Genomic DNA, 20,612 nt, shown 5'->3' on the forward strand with positions numbered 1-20,612 from the left:
TTGCCGATTTTGTGCTAATTTAAAACAATCAATATGCAAAATGAATCTTTCAATTTTGATATATTGACAATCTGTTGCTGAAGTATCTGTTTTGCTTACCAATGGAACGCCCCGCATTATCCAGGCTAGTTTTGGTCTCTTCGTGGCTTTTGGCAATACAAAAATTTTTGATTCCATTGAAGCAATGTTTTTTAAAAACAAATTTAGCAATTTTTTTTTGTTTTTTTTCTGTTTATTACAGACCAGAATAGTTTCTAACCGAAATTCAACCGAGAATTTCATCATTTCGATGCCTTCAGCCAAGTGTTTTTTTAATTTCGAATCGAATTCTTTTGTTTTGCCCGTTTTTTGCTTTTGTTTGCAGTCTGATGACTGAGTATCAATGAATAAATATTACAAAGAATATACAAGGAACTAGATAATGTTTTCAATTGACATCTAAAGGCCCTTATGTTTGTAATGATATTTGGTTTACGAAATCGCTGTTTACTTTTGATGTTTGCCACCTGTTTTGAAATTCTGTCAACCTGTTGCTCAATCTTAGTAAACACAAATCGCATCTTCTTTCTAGTGAGCGAAACTCCTTGTTTCGCTTTCTAGTGAGTGAAACTACTTTCTCATTGCGCTTTTGCTATCCTCTAATTTTTGTTCCTCATTTTATCTCAGTGGAATTCAATTGTGGCTTTGCAGTTTGCCTTAGATCAACATGTTAACGAGCAAAACTTGAACTACAATCGGCCAATGAAAGCAGTAAATTGTTTGTTACTGTGTCCTGTATCAACAAATTACATGAGTTACTGCATCCAGATGGCAATATTTCGACTCGTGAGTATATAGAGCAAAACCCAACGTAAACTTAAATTTGAACATTTAGGTCTTGGGCAGATATTTTTCCTATCAGATTGAACTGGTATGCGTTGAACTGGTACGGTATGGTTGGACTGGTATGGTTGAACTCGTGTGGATATATAGCGGATATTGTGCGATCTCTAGCAATCTTAATCTAGTTTGATATTGAGAAAACTAATCTTAGCAGAAAATTATAAAACGAACTAACTTAAAATATATAGCGGATATACAGTTTCAAAAGCGAACCGCCGAACTGCAAAAACAATATCCGAACAGAATTTAAGCCGCTAAACGAACTGGGCGGTATAAGGTTTTCCATGTCATAAGTGGGAGAGCAGCCGCTACATCAACCATAAATATTGCATGCTTTGAACATCTAAAAGTTTCATTCCATTTTGCTTGTTTGTAAACAGGTTGATACAATTTGTTTTTTCTTCTATGGATGTTCCTGTCCTCGGCCTAATAAACATGAGTACCTCAATGAACTTATCTTAATGAACTTATTAAAAGCAAATGCCTCTGATGATTCCAATAATTATAAATTTCTACGATATATACCAATAACTGTAAGGCAAATAGTTTTCCACAAAAATTGTCATTCGCGGAAAGTTAGACCTTTGTTCAACTGTTTCCCAATAAATTAATGAGAAATAGTTTTTTTACAAAAAATATTCATCAATGGAAAATTAGATCTTTGATCCGCATATTGTTACCTTGAGATTATTTTGATAGATTTTTGTCTGAGATAATTTTGTCTTAATTTTATGTACAGATTTGTTTTAGCTTTTTGTCTAGAGATTTATTTCTTGGATTTGTATGTCTCTGTGAAACGTGATTTCACATCAAAAAATTATCTAAAGAATTTGATGCGTGAGGTCATTTCCTTTCAATTGTACATCGTGTCACATTTTAGTTCGAGAAAATCTATCTGTCGGATTGTGACAAAGTACTTCCCTTTAGCGCCTCAAAAAGACACATTCCAATTCCATATTACATAATAAACGCACAAACACACACACGCTTTGTTTCCTGTTCAAAATATTCAACACATTTTTTGTTCACATTCTAACAGCATCATGTTTTAATACTGCATTTTTGCTGTCGATTTAAATGTTAAGTTTTCACCTGTAATCTTTTGATCAAATTTTTGTTGTCATGTTTCATGTTGATGGAAATATTTCAACTACTTGGCATTTTTGATGTGATCAATTTTTGAAGCAAATATTCTTGTTGTTGGAATATAGGCACGAATTGAGAGCTAAAAATGTTATGGAAACGCAAAGTGATTGACTTTTTTTGGCTTACACCTGAAATTGGGGCGTTTTGACAGGCCGTCAATTTAGGGCTGGCATTATGGATCGGTCGCTCAAGGGCTGTCTTAGAGAAAGACAGAACCCCCGTCAAAAAAGCATCAGCCGTTCTAGACGGGACCTGAAATAATTATAATCTTCCTCCTTATAACTGAAGGGATTATAATCCTGAAAACCTTTTTTCACTCTAAACAACATTTTCCTCTAAATGGAGTAACCCTCTTTCTCACTGTATCTAGTTGCTACAAAATTCTGTAGATAGAGTTCTAATGGTACAATATGCCTGTTCATTTACAAAAAAGCTGTATATTATTATTATTTACAAAATTTCATGAAAAAAGCAAATTATTGAAAGCAATCAAATAAGTTGGTATGTAAGTATCTCTTAAATTCTACTTGAATGGGGGCTTTTGTCCTGTTTTTGAACATTTTTCAACAGTGTGCCAAAAAAGCGCTAGATTTGTACTAGGCGTTGAAAAATCAAAATACGTCTTTTCATTCCAATCATATTTTACCGGTGACGGTGCCGTGCACATGTCATGGCAGCAAGATATTTACAACAAGACAGCTCGAGCGAGACTGTGGGCAGCACAGAATGATGCAACATAAGTCTCAACCTTGTCAAAAACTTGCCTTCATTTTGAAACCAAAATCTATATTGACTATCAGTTTTTTTTAAAAGAAACGAAAGTGAATTATTGCAATCTGCGTGGTCTCCATTATTAAATAATCTTGATTTATCTTGGTCTTCTTTCCTTATTGAAAACTAAAGTAAACTAGTGACGGCTCCACAATTTCTCTTAACTATAATAGCCTTTCAAAAGAAATTCAATTGGGTGAATATATTAGCAAATTATTTGAACAGTAAGGAAAAATCAACAAAAAAACCTTCTATCCTTTTCTTTTTTCCACAAACAGAATTTTTGTTGTATTTCTATCACATATAAAAAGTTTGGAAAATTCTGTGAGTTAAGAGTTAAGTCAATTTTCAAAAGATGTAGGTGAGGTTGATTTTAGGTTCAACTTAAGTGCCCACAGAAATTGGCAATTAAATTCTATTTTACAAAAAAAGTATCCTATTTTACAAAATATGAGGAAGACGAATTGACTTTCGTCTTCCTCATATAAAAAAGTTAAATATTTTTTATGATTCCTCCTTCAATAGAACCGTCTTCAATGTGGAAAATTTAATTTATAACAATATTGTGTCTTTAAGGCGCTTAAGAAACATAAAGATCTCAGGCGCAGAAAGATAAACAATTTACTTCATGTTGTTGTGTTTTTTGGATTCTTTTCTTTTGTTGTGTTTGTTGTGTTGTTTTCTATGGTTTAGTTGCACACAAGGAGTATAGCAGTTTGCACATGGAGTCATTTTAATAATAAACAAAACCAGAGCAACTAACTACACGGTAGTTTTTTTGGAAATAGTTTGAGAAAAAGGAGGCTATATATTTTTCTTTGCTTTTTTTTGTAAGTATTTTAACGTATTGTTTAAATTTTATCGGATACCAGCTTCTATGAAGTTCGTTTTTTTATTAAATCGGAAACATATTGCTTATATTTATAAAGAGCAAAATTTTAAAATAATTGCTTTGAAGGAAAGAATCCGTTTCTTGGTATTTTAATGTTATTGAGAAGTTAAAAATAAACTGTTACTTTGTTTTTGTTTGAACAAATTGTTATAGTGCATAATATTTTTTTTGTGCAATTAAAAAATTTATTCTCCTTTTATTGTTTTCCTCCAAGTTTTTTTGAACAAACCCCCCTTTTCAAACGCCGACAAAAATTTGTACTTTTTTTAAATAAAAAATTAAAATTAGATTCTGGAGTCTATAGTGTGCTTTTTTTCAGAATACGCCAACCAAAAGTGAGCATCTGATTGAAGAATAAGAAAAAAAGCGGCCTAGCTTATATATATATATATATATATATATATATATATATATATATATACATCACTACATTTGGTGCTCTATATATATATATATATATATATATATATATATATATATATATATAGACTTATATATGTATATATTTATATATATATATATGTATATACATATATATATATATATATATATATATATAAATAAATATTTATAAAAGGTGATTTAATTGAGTATATATACATTCAGTAGGCACAATTTTTATATATTAAACTGCAATTACTTTCCACGGTTTGTTCAAGCATGGGCAACTTTTTTGGAGCCTGAGACTATCTTAATCAGTAGCGTTAAACAACCGTTAAGCAAAAATTGTTAATCTTGATACTGTTATTGGTATAGAGAATCAAATTTGGGTTTTCTTAATTCGGTGTACTATTTGCGTTTCTGAACAGAATACAGTTTTTATTAACACGGAAAAAACAAGTACGTATCCGGACGTGTCATAGTTATTCAGCGTTTGCGAGGAAAATATTAATAACAAGCATTAATGAATCATTAAAAAATCAGTTTCAAATCTAATTGCCCGACCACCCAGAGTGCGAACTGGCCAGAACTTATAGATGTCGGCCCTACCAATGGCCAGACTCTGCCTCCGACTGCACTCTGGTTGACCAGAACAGAGCTCCGACTACAATATATATGGTCCTTAATATGTGCTGTGTAACCATTTTCAAAATGTATATATTAAATGTTATTATTAAAGACAAAAAACAGTAGAGACCGAGCAAAAGAAAAATTTGGAAAAGCTGTTATTTAGTCGAAATTTCAAAATGGCGGCTCCTATAACTATCAATTGTCGGAATTACATTATAATAACTTTGAAGTAGATCATAAGTTACATTAATATAACCTACAGTAAAAGAAATATTAATACAACATAGTTATAGTTGTTGTAATAAAATTTTCTCAAACGGGTTGAGGGTTTGGTTGGGCGCTGAAATTGGGATTTAGGATTGTGCGGAGAGGGTGTGGGAGGGTGGAGGATTTATGTTGCGTTTGTGTAGTTAGATGAGTTGAAACGTGTGGGGGGGGGGGGGTTACAGGAGGGGTGTGGTTCGAAATTTTACCCGTTAATCAGAATGAGAGGAGTTATTTTGACAGAAAAGTATAATCAAAGGTCTTCAAAAGTTTGTGTTTTTTTGAAGTTGTGTGTGTGTGTGTGTGAAACTTTCAGAAGTTGTTTTTTATTGTTTTTTTTAATCTGAGGTATTGATAATCGTGAAGTTGTTTGTTTTATATTGTCACGTGTTGATTATATTGTCGTACAATGTTAACTGAAATATAGATCATATTGGAGTTTGGGGAAGTTTTTTGGATTTTATTGCACTGTTGATGCTTATTTTGATGGATCAGAAAAATTCATGTTTCATGGGATCATATATACCTCACCGTATTTTCATTAGACCCCGAGCGGCTTCATCTGCTTGAAAGCGTGATGTGCCGAAAAAGAGTCCATGATGAAAGGGAGGCGACACGTGCTGAGTGGGACCCTCAGGCTGCAGCCTCTTACCCGTTCGAGGAATTGGGAACCATTCACACTACGCAGGAAATGAACAAACCCGTCGTGATGAACAAACGAATCCGGCTCCGTCACTGTACTTGCTTGCAGTAAAAACGAAGGAAGATTTTATGAGATGTACAAAGTAGTACAGATTTTAAATAACATTATACATTGAAGGGGGGCTGGTGTTAATTTGTTTTTATTTCTGAGAAATATCGTGCTTTGATTTAATCCAAAAAGAAAAATAGCCGAATGGATAATATTCTTTTTATAATGGATAATATAGTCTTTTTTTTAAAAAAGGGGTTTCGGGAGCAAAATTTAAAGTGAGTGTTTTTAATTAAAGAAAAATTTAGAAGAAAGAAAAAAATTACTACAAAATTGTTTAATGACCGCCATAAATGACATTTTTTAAAAAAGGGTGTTCATGTCTTTCGTGTTTTTCATCGTTTATCTGTAATTGCTCCTTCTTGCTCGTGTTATTGGGAAGGTGTATTGGAGATTGTTAATCTTTGTGCTGTTATTGGTATAGAGACTCAAATTTCGGTTTTCCTAATTCGGTTTGTTATATACGTTTCTGAACAGAATACAGTTTTTATTAACCCGGAAAAAACAAGTACGTATCCCGACGTGTCATAGTTATTCAGCGTTTGCGAGGAAAATATTAATAACAAGCATTAATGAATCATTAAAAAATCAGTTTCAAATCTAAATGCCCGACCACCCAGAGTGCGAACTGGCCAGAACTTATAGATGTCGGCCCTGCCAATGGCCAGACTCTGCCTCTGACTGCACTCTGGTTGACCAGAACAGAGCTCCGACTACAATATACATGGTCCTTAATATGTGCTGTGTAACAATATTTTCAAAATGTACGTAATAAATGTTATTAATTAAGACAATAAATAGTAGAGACCGTGGGAAACGAAAATTTGGAAAATCTGTTAATTAGTCAATACTTCAAAATGGCGGCCCCTATAACTATTAATTGTCGGAATTACATTATGATAACTTTGAAGTAGATCATAAGTTATAATAATATAACTTATAGTAAAAGAAATATTATTAAAACATAGTTATAGTTGTTGTAATAAAAATTTCTCAAACGGGTTGAGGGCTTCGGTTGGGCGCTGAAATTGGGATTGAGGGTTGTGGGGGGGGGGGTGGTAGGGCGGAGGATTTATGTTGCGTTTGTGTAATTAGATGAGTTGAAACGTGTGGGGGGTACAGGAGGGGTGTGGTTCAAACTCTGACCCGTTAATCAGAATGAGAGAAGGTATTTTGACAGAAAAGTTTACTCACAGGTCTTCAAAAGTTTGTGTATTTTTGAAGTTGTGTGTGTGTGCGTGCGCGAAACTGTTTCGGAAGTTGTTTTTATTGTTTTTATCTTATGGCGTGAAGTGTTGATTATCGTGAAGTTGTTTGTTTTATCTTGTCACGTGTTGATTATATTGTCGGACAATGTTGAGTGATGTGTAGATCATTTTGGAGTTCGCGGAAAGTTTTTTGGAAAGTATTGCACCGTTGATAATTAATTTGACGGATCAGAAAAAATCCAAGTTTCATGGGATCATATATTCCTCACCGTATTTTCATTAGACCCCGAGCGGCTTCATCTGCTTGAAAGCGTGATGTGCCGAAAAAGAGTCCATGATGAAAGGGAGGCGACACGTGCTGAGTGGGACCCTCAGGCTGCAGCCTCTTACCCGTTCGAGGAATTGGGAACCATTCACACTACGCAGGAAAAATTCCCGTCGTGATGAACAAACGAATCGGGCTCCGTCACTGTACTTGCTTGCAGTAAAAATTAAGGAAGATTTTATGAGATGTACAAAGTAGTACAGATTTTAAATAACATTATACGTTGAAGGGGGGCTGGTGTTAATTTGTTTTTATTTCTGAGAAATATCGTGCTTTGATTTATTCCAAAAAGAAAAATAGCCGAATGGATAATATTCTTTTTATAATGGATATTATAGTCTTTTTTTAAAAAAAGGGGTTTCGGGAGCACAATTTAAAGTGAGTGTTTTTAATTAAAGAAAAATTTAGAAGAAAGAAAAAAATTACTACAAAATTGTTTAATGACCGCCATAATTGACATTTTTTAAAAAAAGGGTGTTCATGTCTTTCGTGTTTTTCATCGTTTATCTGTAATTGCTTCTTCTTGCTCGTGTTATTGGGAAGGTGTATTGGAGATTGATAATCTTTGTGCTGTTATTGGTATAGAGAATCAAATTTCGGTTTTCCTAATTCGGTTTACTATATACGTTTCTGAACAGAATACAGTTTTTATTAACCCGGAAAAAACAAGTACGTATCCCGACGTGTCATAGTTATTCAGCGTTTGCGAGGAAAATATTAATAACAAGCATTAATGAATCATTAAAAAATCAGTTTCAAATCTAAATGCCCGACCACCCAGAGTGCGAACTGGCCAGAACTTATAGATGTCGGCCCTGCCAATGGCCAGACTCTGCCTCCGACTGCACTCTGGTTGACCAGAACAGAGCTCCGACTACAATATATATGGTCCTTAATATGTGCTGTGTAACCATTTTCAAAATGTATATATTAAATGTTATTATTAAAGACAAAAAACAGTAGAGACCGTGCAAAAGAAAAATTTGGAAAATCTGTTATTTAGTCGAAATTTCAAAATGGCGGCTCCTATAACTATCAATTGTCGGAATTACATTATAATAACTTTGAAGTAGATCATAAGTTACATTAATATAACCTACAGTAAAAGAAATATTAATACAACATAGTTATAGTTGTTGTAATAAAATTTTCTCAAACGGGTTGAGGGTTTGGTTGGGCGCTGAAATTGGGATTTAGGATTGTGCGGGGAGGGTGTGGGAGGGTGTAGGATTTATGTTGCGTTTGTGTAGTTAGATGAGTTGAAACGTGTGGGGGGGATACAGGAGGGCTGTGGTTCGAAATTTTACCCGTGAATCAGAATGAGAGGAGTTATTTTGACAGAAAAGTATAACCAAAGGTCTTCAAAAGTTTGTGTTTTTTTGAAGTTGTGTGTGTGTGTGTGTGAAACTTTCAGAAGTTGTTTTTTATTGTTTTTTTTTATCTGAGGTATTGATAATCGTGAAGTTGTTTGTTTTATCTTGTCACGTGTTGATTATATTGTCGTACAATGTTAACTGAAATATAGATCATTTTGGAGTTTGCGGGAAGTTTTTTGGATTTTATTGCACTGTTGGCGATTATTTTGATGGATCAGAAAAATTCATGTTTCATGGGATCATATATACCTCACGTATTTTCATTAGACCCCGAGCGGCTTCAATTGCTTGAAAGCGTGATGTGCCGAAAAAGAGTCCATGATGAAAGGGAGGCGACACGTGCTGAGTGGGACCCTCAATCTGCAGCCTGTTACTCGTTGGAGGTATTGGGAACCATTCACACTACGCAGGAAAAATTCCCGTCGTGATGAACAATCGAATCCGGCTCCGTCACTGTACTTGCTTGCAGTAAAAACGAAGGAAGATTTTATGAGATGTAAAAAGTAGTACAGATTTTAAATAACATTATACATTGAAGGGGGGCTGGTGTTAATTTGTTTTTATTTCTGAGAAATATCGTGCTTTGATTTAGTCCAAATAGAAAAATAGCCGAATGGATATTATTCGTGTTATAAAACGTACTTGTTCAAAATATTTAATGTTATAAATTTTGTTAATACGCTCTAGTAATAATTATTTCTTGTTATGAAAATTTCGTATTATAAATATTGCAAACATGTTCAGTTTATAAATAATTCATGTTACAAATATAAATATTTTCATGTTATAATTATTTCATGTTATGAATGTTTCTTGTTATGAACTTCTTAAAAATATATTTATGTTAATTATAAGTAATCAGTTTTGAATTCTCATAATTCTGGTTATTTTTTTAGCTGAGGGTTTTTGTTGCTATGACAAAGTGTTTTCGCACATTTGTAGGAAGTCTGGAGTTTTGCCGGCATTCGTTGTTGTTTTTGTGATCCTATGACTGAGTGAAAAGATTCAAAGGCCTTCTCCGCTATCTGAGGTGCTAATAAACAAACTATCAATTTGCTTTCATTTGCTAATTAATGGTCTTCTGCTAATATAGCTCGATATTTGTCCAAATTTCATTATTTAGTTTTGACACATTGAGCTTTGTCGCATTAGCTATTTTGTAAAATTTGGAATTACTATTCGTTTTAATGGAGGAGCTGCAAAATGACGACTAGTTGTGTATAACTTATGCAATTTTTCAATCACAAATTTATTCGAATTGTGAGAGTGCGCTTTTAAAAAAAATTTGTGCCTTATTTGTTTTTTCAATAAAAAATACAAATCAAAACCTTTTCAAATCAAAGCTCAATTACTGAAAAATTAATTTTACGAGCAAAAGATAGCCAACAAACATACATTATAATTTCAGCGAAGAGCTTATGAATTTTATTGCTTCAACACTGTGTTTGCGTTGAACTGTTGGAAGTTTTCTGTCCTACATATATTCGTTGTTAAGTTGTCACATTAATGCCGAGTCAAATATAACATTAGTGGCTTTGAAAAAAGCGCAATTGATCATTGTCAGTGTCTTTTAGTAAAAAAACGTTGATTTTAATTGCTTTGACATCATTTTCTCGCGAAATATAATTGACTTTGATTCTTGTCCATAATTGTTCTTTTTGTTGTTGCCTGATATTTTGCAGAATGACAGATCTCAACGGCTTCCTATGTCGTTGAGATGAAGCCATATAATGATTTCAGACGCTGAAATAGTACAAAATGAAGGCATATATGGTACAAAATAAAGCCATATAAGGATTTCAGTTGGCAGTTAATGGTTTTCATGACTTTAAAATTAATTTCAAAAAGTATAAATGTTTTTTTTAAACTTTTCCCCGTTTTGTTTCGTTTGTGTACTTGTTGTTTTTCTCACTAAAGACAGGTGACATATCTGTTTTTGTGAAATTCAATTCAGTTTGTTCACTTTAGTTTTTATCTGATGCTATTTTCACTTTTTTATGAAGTTCTTTAAAAAATGTTAGACATTGAGTTTTGGTCGTAATTAATGCATTTTGTTTTTATTTGATTTTGTAGTTGGTATTGTCTCTTGGTCCCTTAACAGCATCTGCCCCCTAACCCTCTAATAAGGCATCATTCAATTTGCTCGGTGATTTGTGTTTAAAGCGATTTTTTTAAATGATTACACCAATTTTCGATCAATTCATCAAATTTTGAAAGTTTTTTTTCTCTTCCTCAATTGGTAGGCAATTAACTTAAAAAAAATATGGTTGAGCGGGGTCGGAACATTATGTGCGATCGCTCATTATCGAGCCTCCTTGTTTCAATTCCATGTTGATTAATTATTTGTTCTGGTGGGAATAATTCTCCTGTATCCAAAAATGCACCATAAAGTTCATAGCTTTTATATGCGGAAAATGTTGGGTTGGAAGTTGACGATAAAACAAGCTCTCAAGTCCCATATGAATATGTAAACAAAGAAGATTAAAATATAACGGTGTTTAGTTTTGACGTATTTCATCTGCATTTTACCTGATTGAACGGGAAACGAAGCGTTTATTTCTAACGGACCTCTTTTAGTAATAGCTCTCTAAATAGTGATTAAATCGGTTTTGGTTTGTTTTGTGACAGAAAATACGGAGAAAATGAACAGTTTTCAGCTCTTAATCGGCTTACAACAAGACACACCTGAAAAATTCCTCAGAAACTTCCAGATTAGGATGACGTGGGCGATTACTGACTAAATAGGACCAAGTTCAACAAATTCTTAAGCTTTTCATTGATTGACGCAAAACGAAATTGTATAATTCATAATTTCTGTATCATAGAAAATAGAAAGCAAACAAAAACAACTCTAGGATCTGGCTGTGACACGAATTGAAAAGCAGAGATTGATTTTCAGTTTGACGGTTTAATTGAAATATTTGGACGTTTTTGGTGTTTTAATATTTTATTGACTCCATCAAGACTCAATAGCGGAATTGTCAGTCAAAATTGGGAACAATACACTTGTTATTTTTAGTTGTTTACTGAACATTGTTTTGGGGACATCTTGAAATCAATGAAGCATGTCTGAACACGTTTTATGGTGTTCAACAATTTTGACACTTTCCTACCAAATTTGCTGTCGGGAAAAATCAAGAAATAATTTACCCGGGGTCTTCAATCGAGGTTTACGGAAGGTTTCACGTGGCTAAATGCTGGTGACTAAAATTCAAAACGGTTCAAGTCTTTTTAGAGTTCGAGCCGTGTCATGAAAGACCTTGAGAATGAGCGATTAAAGTTATGCTTTGTTAACTGCAAGTGAGGCCTCAAGTTTAAATTGAGTTGGCTACCAAGTTCGCCACTGTACCATTCTTTTTAATCCTTGTTGTTCCACTCTTTAATTTTAAAACTCGCAATTTTTGAACATGCATGCAGTTTTTGAAACTATTAAGCATCAGCAAAATTGAAAAAAAAGGAATGAGTTTGTGTCGTAGTTTATTTGTGTTTTGCTGACAGTTGACATGTATCCTAATCATTTATAAACCCAGATTTTTGCCATTCAAGTAACCGAAAGACAACATAGACAACCAAATGGTATTCAGGAGCAATATTGATATCATGAAATTAGGAGAACTTTCTCCATTACTTATTTTGTGGCGTTCAATCAAACCAAAAACATGGAATGGCGATTAAAATGTTTTAAATGAAGTAAAGACAACTTTCAACTCTATTTTCCGTGTATTAGTGTCGCCAATTGGGACCCATTTGCACATGAAGAGTGTGTTGGATAGGTGTACGCGATAGTCGCATCACTTGACCACCAGTATATTGTTATATCGTTATTCAGTACGATTATGTGAATAAGACAAAAGCCACATTATGTACATTAGGTAACATTGTTGTGACATTGTCTATGTTTCTGCGCTAAACATCCTTAAGATGGTCTTTTGTTTCTTCATTCTTTTTTAATCACTTGCTATGCTGCACAAACTGTTATTTAGCTGTCCTTTTACTTCTTCTTTCATATCAGAGCTGCTCCCATAGTAGGCATTACGCGACACCTCCGTATTCCCAACTAATGTAATTACATACGTCAGAGACTATACTGGGCTCACTTACTCATTCAGTCTCTTTTTGTTGCCTCTTTGTCATTGAAAAGTCTGTTCTAAGTCTCAGCGTTTGGGTCACCTAAAATACTTTTAACATTTTTGCCAATATTTATTTTACCAAGAGAATTTTCATTTTGAAATCAATTTTTCGTACATTGAATCCTGTAACCTGTTCTATGAGTACTAATTTATCAATTATAACACAAAATCATACATATCGTACATTTCCGTTTTTGTCAACATTTAGTTTGTATAATTGTTTAGCACACTCCGCTCATTGGGTGAGACAAGGTTTTGCCAATATTTTTGCCAATATTTATTTTACCAAGAGAATTTTCATTTTGAAATCAATTTTTCGTACATTGAATCCTGTAACCTGTTCTATGAGTACTAATTTATCAAATATAACACAAAATCATACATATCGTACATTTCCGTTTTTGTCAACATTTAGTTTGTATAATTGTTTAGCACACTCCGCTCATTGGGTGAGACAAGGTTATATTACAGATGTGAAAGCCCTAGTCCAAACGTAATGTCAAATTTGCAAATATTTGCAAATTTTCACTGCTGAAGGTCAAATTTGCAAATTTTTGCAAACCAAGGCGAAAATTGCAAATATTTGCAAATTCATAAAAAATGATAAAAACAACCCGTTGCTGCACCCAGCGCAACTTAATGACACATACTAAATAAAGTTTAGGTAATTTTACCCTAAAAACAACTTAACCCATCTCAATTGTTAAAGTTGATATGAAACATTCTGTTTAGGCGCGAGAAAAAAATTGGTTTAAGGCGAAAGAATTTGGGACTCCAATTTTCAGGTTTTAGCTGTGTTTTACCCTCAGTAGTAGTGCTGTTTTGCTATGGCTGTGCACTCTTGTTGAGCAACAAATGTTTAGCAAGATTTAAAAAAGGCTTAATGACATGTAATATACGCATAATCACGCCTATAATCGCAGTTATCGAATTTTACCCTTTTTGAAAGTTCACTCTCCGTTTTGTTCTATTTGTAATTTAAACTGGCGTACAAATGAGGTGCCTGGTTTCTATGAAGCTATGAACCTACTATTACTGAATTGTAAAACAAAAAAACCAATTTGACCCATTTTCAACCCTCCTCGATCCAATTGCCATCCATACATTACTTGCAACTCGACCACTGCTCAACATGTATATCTTCTTCATTAGGAGGAACCCCCCCTCCCCAACACACTGTCCTAATTTCATTCCTCTATTTGAGGCCATAAATTAAACACCTGGAATTTTTCAGGCTTACAAAGTTGTACAACTCATAAAACAATGATTTTTTCGTTGATGGAGTTAATAAATAGAAATATAAAACTTTTCAAAAAAACAACAGTTGGACTTTTAGGACTTGTGCTTTTGTTTTCTTTTTCTCTTCCCTCAATGAAGTCTGTTCAATTCATTCACGAAGCTGTCTGGGCTGTCTGTAGTTTTGTGTTAAACAGACAAAACTGCAGTCTGTAATTGTCAACTTTTAAATCCTCTGGACAAGCAGGGAGGATTATGCGGATGGCTTTTAATGGAACGGCTGCCCTCAATAAAGTAGACGATTGCCTTTGTTCCACTACCCATTTGGTCACCGTTTCACAATACATTGGAGCCCATGAACAAAAGTTGATAGATGGCTGAATTTTTCCTCAATTTTTTCAATTCATTCATTTTCCCCGCTTTCTATTATAAATTGCAAGTGTGATAATTTCGATCGGCGGACGGCGGACTGGTGGTAGAAAGGGGGGAAGGTAGAAGGGGAAAGGGGAGGTTTGCCAGGGGAGGAGAGTGTGTGTGTGGGGGGGGGGGGGGGGAGGGGTGAACTTATGAACGGACACACAAACATGCACACGTACGTATAAACGTGCAAAGCGGTGCGCAAATGCTACAAATGAGATTTTCGCGTGTCGAATTCTAATGAGGCGCTTGTTCTTTTCAAGCCCCCGGGTATTAATACCATCATTACTTCTCAAATACTTACTATCACCTGACACCCTAAGCGACCGATGTCTCAGTTAGCCAAAAATTGTACATTCAAGCCACAGAACCCAAAATTTTAAATAAACTGGAGTCAGTCGAATACTTTGAGAAAGTTCAGTATAAAATTGTCTGCTATATTTTACCGAGATAGTGTTCCTGCTGAAGCGGATCGTCTTTGTGAACTTCGGTTTAGAGCTTCAATCATCTCATCATCAGCCAATGAGACGCTTGGTCTGCTCCATTTTGTTATTCAACCTTTTATTAAAACATGTTCTGGTTCAATTGGCAGAATCAATCAACAAGCCTGAGCTTTATCTTTTTACATGTTCTTAGGATCGAGCAAAATAACTGACACCCTTATCTCAATACTGTAACAAAATTTACAAAATACAATTTTTACAAAATAATACAAAATTTCATAAACTTTACCAATTATACCTTTTTTATAGTATTGAATAAAATTTGATTGTTTTTCGGCTGGAATTTTAGTAGGCCATATGGTGACAAAATGATAACGCGTGTTAAATTAGTTGCTTCCTCTTTTAAACATAGATACCACAGCGCCCGTGTGATGTAACAAAATTGAATTATGTGCCCGGAAAAAGAGCCCATTTTAGTGGGTGCAGCGGTAGCCTCCCTTAACAGGAGGAGGGTGAATAGAATGGCGCAATGGTTACATGTAAAGTAATCGATTAATCAAAAAAGATTGACAAACGCTACTTCAAAATTTGAAGCGCTCTCCACGTTGTGATAACATATGAGCGTGGAATAAAAAAGTAAACGTAATAGCAAAAATTCCAATTATTTTTTGCTCTGATTTAATGCTTTCTGTAAATGCTATTTTAGTCGATACTATTCCTGTCGTTTTATTTAGAATGTTTTCTACTGTTAACTTCAGAGTTATCACAAATTATTACACTGTGCATAATAATAGTTGAACAAAAATGAATGACCGGACCGAACTCCAATTCCATATCAGTACTGTTCAACTCTAAATCCAAGTCTTATTTCGTTTCCCAATACTGGGCAAGTCTAAATACAAGTCTTACAAGTCTGACAAGTCCTAGCCATGACTTGGATAACACTTGGAAGTTGATTACCAAGTCAAAACCAACTTATCAAAATTTTTCGAATGAAGATTTTTCTAATGGAAATTTTTGTAGCGTGCCACGATTTCGAGGTCTATTTTCATCCATTTTCCCGGGGTCTGGCAAATCAATACCGAACTGACCAACTGATAGCAAACGGTACTGTAGTACCCCGGGAGGTCAAAATGGGTCGCTTCAGATAGTTATGGGCCGTTTGCAGCCGTTTTTTCCGCCGTGACTTGGATTTAGACTTGCCAAGTCTTAAATCAGACTTGGATTTAGAATAGCCAAGTCTTTAATCAGGCTTGAATTTGGACTTGCCAAAACTTAGATCAGACTTGGACTTAGACTTGCTAAATCTCGGCCCAGGCTTGGATTAAGACTGCCAAGTGTAAAAAGTGACAAGATCATAGCTCTGAATCAGTAATGAAATGAGACTTCCCAGTACTGAAATTGACTTGGCCTTAGGTCCGGTTGCGCATTATTTTTGCTCCTGCTTTGTTGATGTTCAATGAGGTGTTAGAAAATTTTGCTGGCGTTCAAGCAAGCCAGTAGGTAGGCAAGCCGAATTTGGGAAATGAGGTCAACTAAGCCGAAAAATTAAGATACCAGTATTTTAAGTCGTCTCTGGTGGACGGGTGGGCACGCTTCGCGCCCGTTACGGTTTCCCCGCGATAACCGGCCCCTGTGTCCGCATTAAATGCTACAGTGCATGAGAGGCTTGGCCTTGGACAGCGGTCCGCTGTTCCCGCAATCACTTGATGTCTAAAAATTGAAATTCGTTTCTTTGGTGCACTGGAATACATTATAAATTAAAATACTACACGCAGTAATGATTGTAACGGTTAATTATTTCTGAGTGATTATACAATAATTACATAAGTTTCGGTTTGTTTTGTACGTCGGCTTACTATTATTTGGGCTTACATTCCGTTCGTCGAAAAATTCATGTTTTATTTAATTACAAATTCCAATTATGTTTGATTAGTTTGTTTTCTTTAATAACCATAAATATACTAGCCAAATATTTGATATATCTGCTTATATATCTGCTCCAAGCACACGAGGCAATTGCATTTAAGTGAATTTAAAATGTTTGTTACGTCAGGCGCTAGTGAAAATGGCAGACGTACCAAAATATAGAAATTTTATTGCTGGCCAATCACAATCGAGAAAATAGGAATAATGTTTTCTGATTGGCTGGATATGCGCGTTAACGTAAAATAGCTCAGAAATTGCGATAAGCCGAAAAGGCAAAATTATACTTTTTTGGGGGAAACTGGTCTCAAGTTCGGTTGTGATAGATTCATATCAAGTCCTACGGGCCGCTGAGGCATGGCCATGGCCCGCGAGGCATGGCCCGATGCGGTAAAAATTATAATCTAGCATTAGGCTATGTCCAATTTAGGCTAATTGAACGCATAAAGGTAGAGTGTTTTAAATTTCTCAACCAATCACATTCGTTGAAAATTCTATATTTTGGTACGTCTATTTGTTAAGACGTCACCGTTACGTCATCTATCAAAATCAGAAAAGTTCATCCATTACCCACGCTAATTTCGTATCTTGCCTGGGGAACGCAAAGGAAGCCGAAGTAAAAGTAGGCCGACAGAAAAACAAGCCGAAAGTTATGTAAAGTTATGTAATCTATCAGAAATAATACATTGTTAGCCGTTACAATCAAAGCTGCGCGTAGTATTATAGTGCATAATACATTCCAATGCACCAAAAAAAACAAAAATACGTCAATTTTTAGACATTGAGTGGGTACGAGCCTCAGCGGACCGCTATCCATGGTCATGCCTCTCATCTGCTGTGGAATGTAATCCGGAAATCGCGTACCGGCCCGCCAGGGGCAACTTAAGATACGTGTATCCCAAAATTTTTCGGCTTTCTTGACCTCATTTTTAAAATTCGGCTTGCTTGCCTATCGGCTTGCTAGGCCGCCACCATCTTGCCTTTATCTTACTACATTACATGGCAAGTAATTATCAAGATTCAGAAGAACTTGCAAGATCTTTTTATATGTCACACACAAATTGTAAACACGATCTTTCCAAGATAACCTAGAAAGATCAACCATGACATCAAGATGTAAAATTATAACACTGCGCAAGAAGTGTCCAGATTTATGGAGGCTCAAAGTGGTCCCCGTAGAATATTTGAAATGATTATCTAGCAGATATTGGATAGATAATTTGTACGAGGCAACTTGTTTTGAATCCAAAATGCGAAAACATGCTCAGTGAATATCACTCCAAAATTAAACAGTCCAAAATGATCTTTTCTATGAATATTTTGTGTTTCAGAGTGAAATTTCACAAGGACTGAACTCTCTCTCAGACAAAGCTAAGCAAGCGAAAGACTTGGTTGCCAACTTCAAGGGATCCTCCGAAAGCCTCCAAGAAGACGCAGTATCCTTCGAAACCCGTGTGGTCTGCGAATTCGATTGCGTAATCGAGGCACTGCAACGTCGCAAAGAACAGCTCATAGCCGAGTTGGAACGGGAAAAACAACGGAAACAACAAGTGTTCAAAAAGAGCAGCCAAGAATGTACTCAATATTTGCGACAAACAACCGGTCTAATCGAATATTGCCTTGAAGTTCTGCAAGAATCAGACCAAATCAGTTTCCTTCAGATTTCGGGTCCCGTTTTGAAGAGGGTCTACGAATCTGACATGCAGTGGCGTCGAAAACTGCACGACGAATCGGACGACACGAATCGCTCGTTTCGGTACAAAATCGACTGCTCTCATGTTCGGAAGCTGGCAGAGGAGTTAAACTTTTGCAAACTTGAAACCCCAACATCGCCGCTAATTGTCACCGATGAATGCTATGCTGAAAATAACAGTGTCTCTTTTTCTTGGCGCAGTCATTCGTCGACGTGGGTTGATGGGTATATATTGGAAATTGACGATGGAAAAATGGGTCGTTTTCGGGAAGTTTACAGGGGTAAGGAGACGGTTTGCACAATAGACGGATTGCACTTTGGAATGTCGTATCGGGCGCGGGTTCGGTGCTTCAACGAGTGCGGTGTCAGTGCCCACAGCGAAGTGGTGGCACTAAGCACTTCAAAAGTTGCCTGGTTCACCTTAAATGGCGACGACTGTCATTCGGATTTGATTTTGTCCAATCAGAACTCGACAGTAACAAGCAGCAGTTTTGACGAGAGAGTAGTTCTCGGAAGCATAGGATTCTCTAAGGGTAAACATTACTGGGAAATTACGATTGACCGCTACGACAGCTTGCCTGATCCAGCTTTTGGAATCGCACGCCAAGACGTGCCTCGCGATTGCATGTTAGGCAAGGATTGTAAGTCATGGGCATTGTATATTGACAGAAAGCGGAGTTATTTCATGCACAATAATGTTCACTCACAAGGTAACACAGGAGGAATTGGCCTGGGAAGCGTTGTCGGAGTTCTCATTAACCTCGAAAAGCATATGTTAACATTTTTCGTAGACGGGAAATTTTTGGATACTTTTGTACTTCAAGAAGTAGGTGGGCTATTCTACCCAGCTATCAGTCTCAACAGAAATGTTCAAGCCACAATTCACACAGGATTGACCCCTCCAGAGGTGAGCTAGAGGTCAAAGTACTAAACTGATGACACAGCATCTGAATTTGAGAGTATTCGATTGAATTACTTCATGAGCAAATCAGGGACAAATTTCAACAAGACAAACACTTTTCAGATGCAAAACACATTATAGATTGACAGTTCAAGACATCTGAAGACAAAATTCAATCAATTAAGTAATCTTTATCAGCATAAATCTCAAAGAAAAAAAGATGGATTTACTTGTTCAACAGGAAATGATTGAGTTAAAAACTAAAAAAAAGAATCCAATTTTTAGTGATTGTGTTTTGTCTTCATTTTGAATAACTTAATTGTGACTCTTTGATCATTGCATTGATTTTTCGCATAGCTTTTAGTCAGATTTCGATTAGATATTTATGGATCGTCAAATGTCATAACTTATACTGACCAAATGTTCAATTTCAACTTGCGTGCTTTAACAATTATAAACTATTTTCAACCTAATTTTCTTTTAGCCTCTTAACAGTCAGTTTTGACTTGAGTTAAATAAAGTATAAACGACACAGAAAAACAGCGGTTCACTTACTTGAGCTTGTACAATAATATGTGTTGCCATAATTGTAAAAATATGCAGGGAGAACAACTAAAGCCATCCGACAATAGTTTAGCACAACTGAGAAAAAAAATCCCCTAAATTTTTGAAGTAGCATCCCGGAGTCGGCCCACAGAGTATCTCAGCACTGAGGCATTGAATGTGAAGTTTAAACAGTTCTGAGTCATTGAATCTCCAGTTTAAACCAAGCAAACATCCTGAACAGAGCGCGTGCAGTCAGCGATTTGAATGCGCATGATGTTTGTTGTTCTGCCTGAAGAGTGGGCAGAATGTTACACACTCAGCCTTTTGGTTTAGTATCACCGTCCACACTCAGCCCAATGGGTTAGTACATGGAACCACACTCCGTACAAATGGTACGTGTACAGATAAACGAAGCATAAAGAAGGAGAGGTAGGAAAATTGGAGATGATGGGTTCAATTATATTCTGTACAGTGAAAATCAGACAATTAGGAATTTTGGAAAATTTTCGACACAAATCAAACTGGCCGATCCCATTCCGCTATATTAAAACATGAAGAATTGCGATTTGGAACTTTCACAATAGTGACGACGACGTGCCTTTCAGATCTATGACAATAAATTGCACGTGTTCCGCCCCGAAACACTTAGTTGACTATTTGACCTTCGACTGGTTCAAGGCTCACGTCATCTTTG

General features: G+C 35.5%; 1 protein-coding gene across 2 annotated transcripts; it reads left to right on the forward strand.

Annotated features, from left to right (window-relative positions):
• The first annotated feature begins 792 nt into the window (after window positions 1-792).
• Window positions 793-19,845, forward strand: LOC142357417 (E3 ubiquitin-protein ligase TRIM9-like). 2 transcript variants are annotated; one of them, XM_075409055.1, is made up of 2 exons: window positions 793-825; window positions 18,110-19,845. In XM_075409055.1, exons 1-2 carry the CDS (start codon window positions 808-810, stop codon window positions 19,385-19,387), a joined length of 1,296 nt encoding a protein of 431 aa, XP_075265170.1. In that variant the 5' UTR covers window positions 793-807; the 3' UTR covers window positions 19,388-19,845. The 2 variants fall into 2 exon arrangements, with proteins under 2 accessions (XP_075265170.1, XP_075265171.1); XM_075409056.1 differs by lacking the exon at window positions 793-825 and adding an exon at window positions 7,421-7,444.
• Window positions 19,846-20,612: the final 767 nt, after the last annotated feature.

The sequence above is a fragment of the Convolutriloba macropyga genome, unplaced genomic scaffold, assembly GCF_964194025.1.
Source record: "Convolutriloba macropyga unplaced genomic scaffold, txConMacr16.3 SCAFFOLD_2115, whole genome shotgun sequence".
Taxonomy (NCBI): domain Eukaryota; kingdom Metazoa; phylum Xenacoelomorpha; order Acoela; family Convolutidae; genus Convolutriloba; species Convolutriloba macropyga.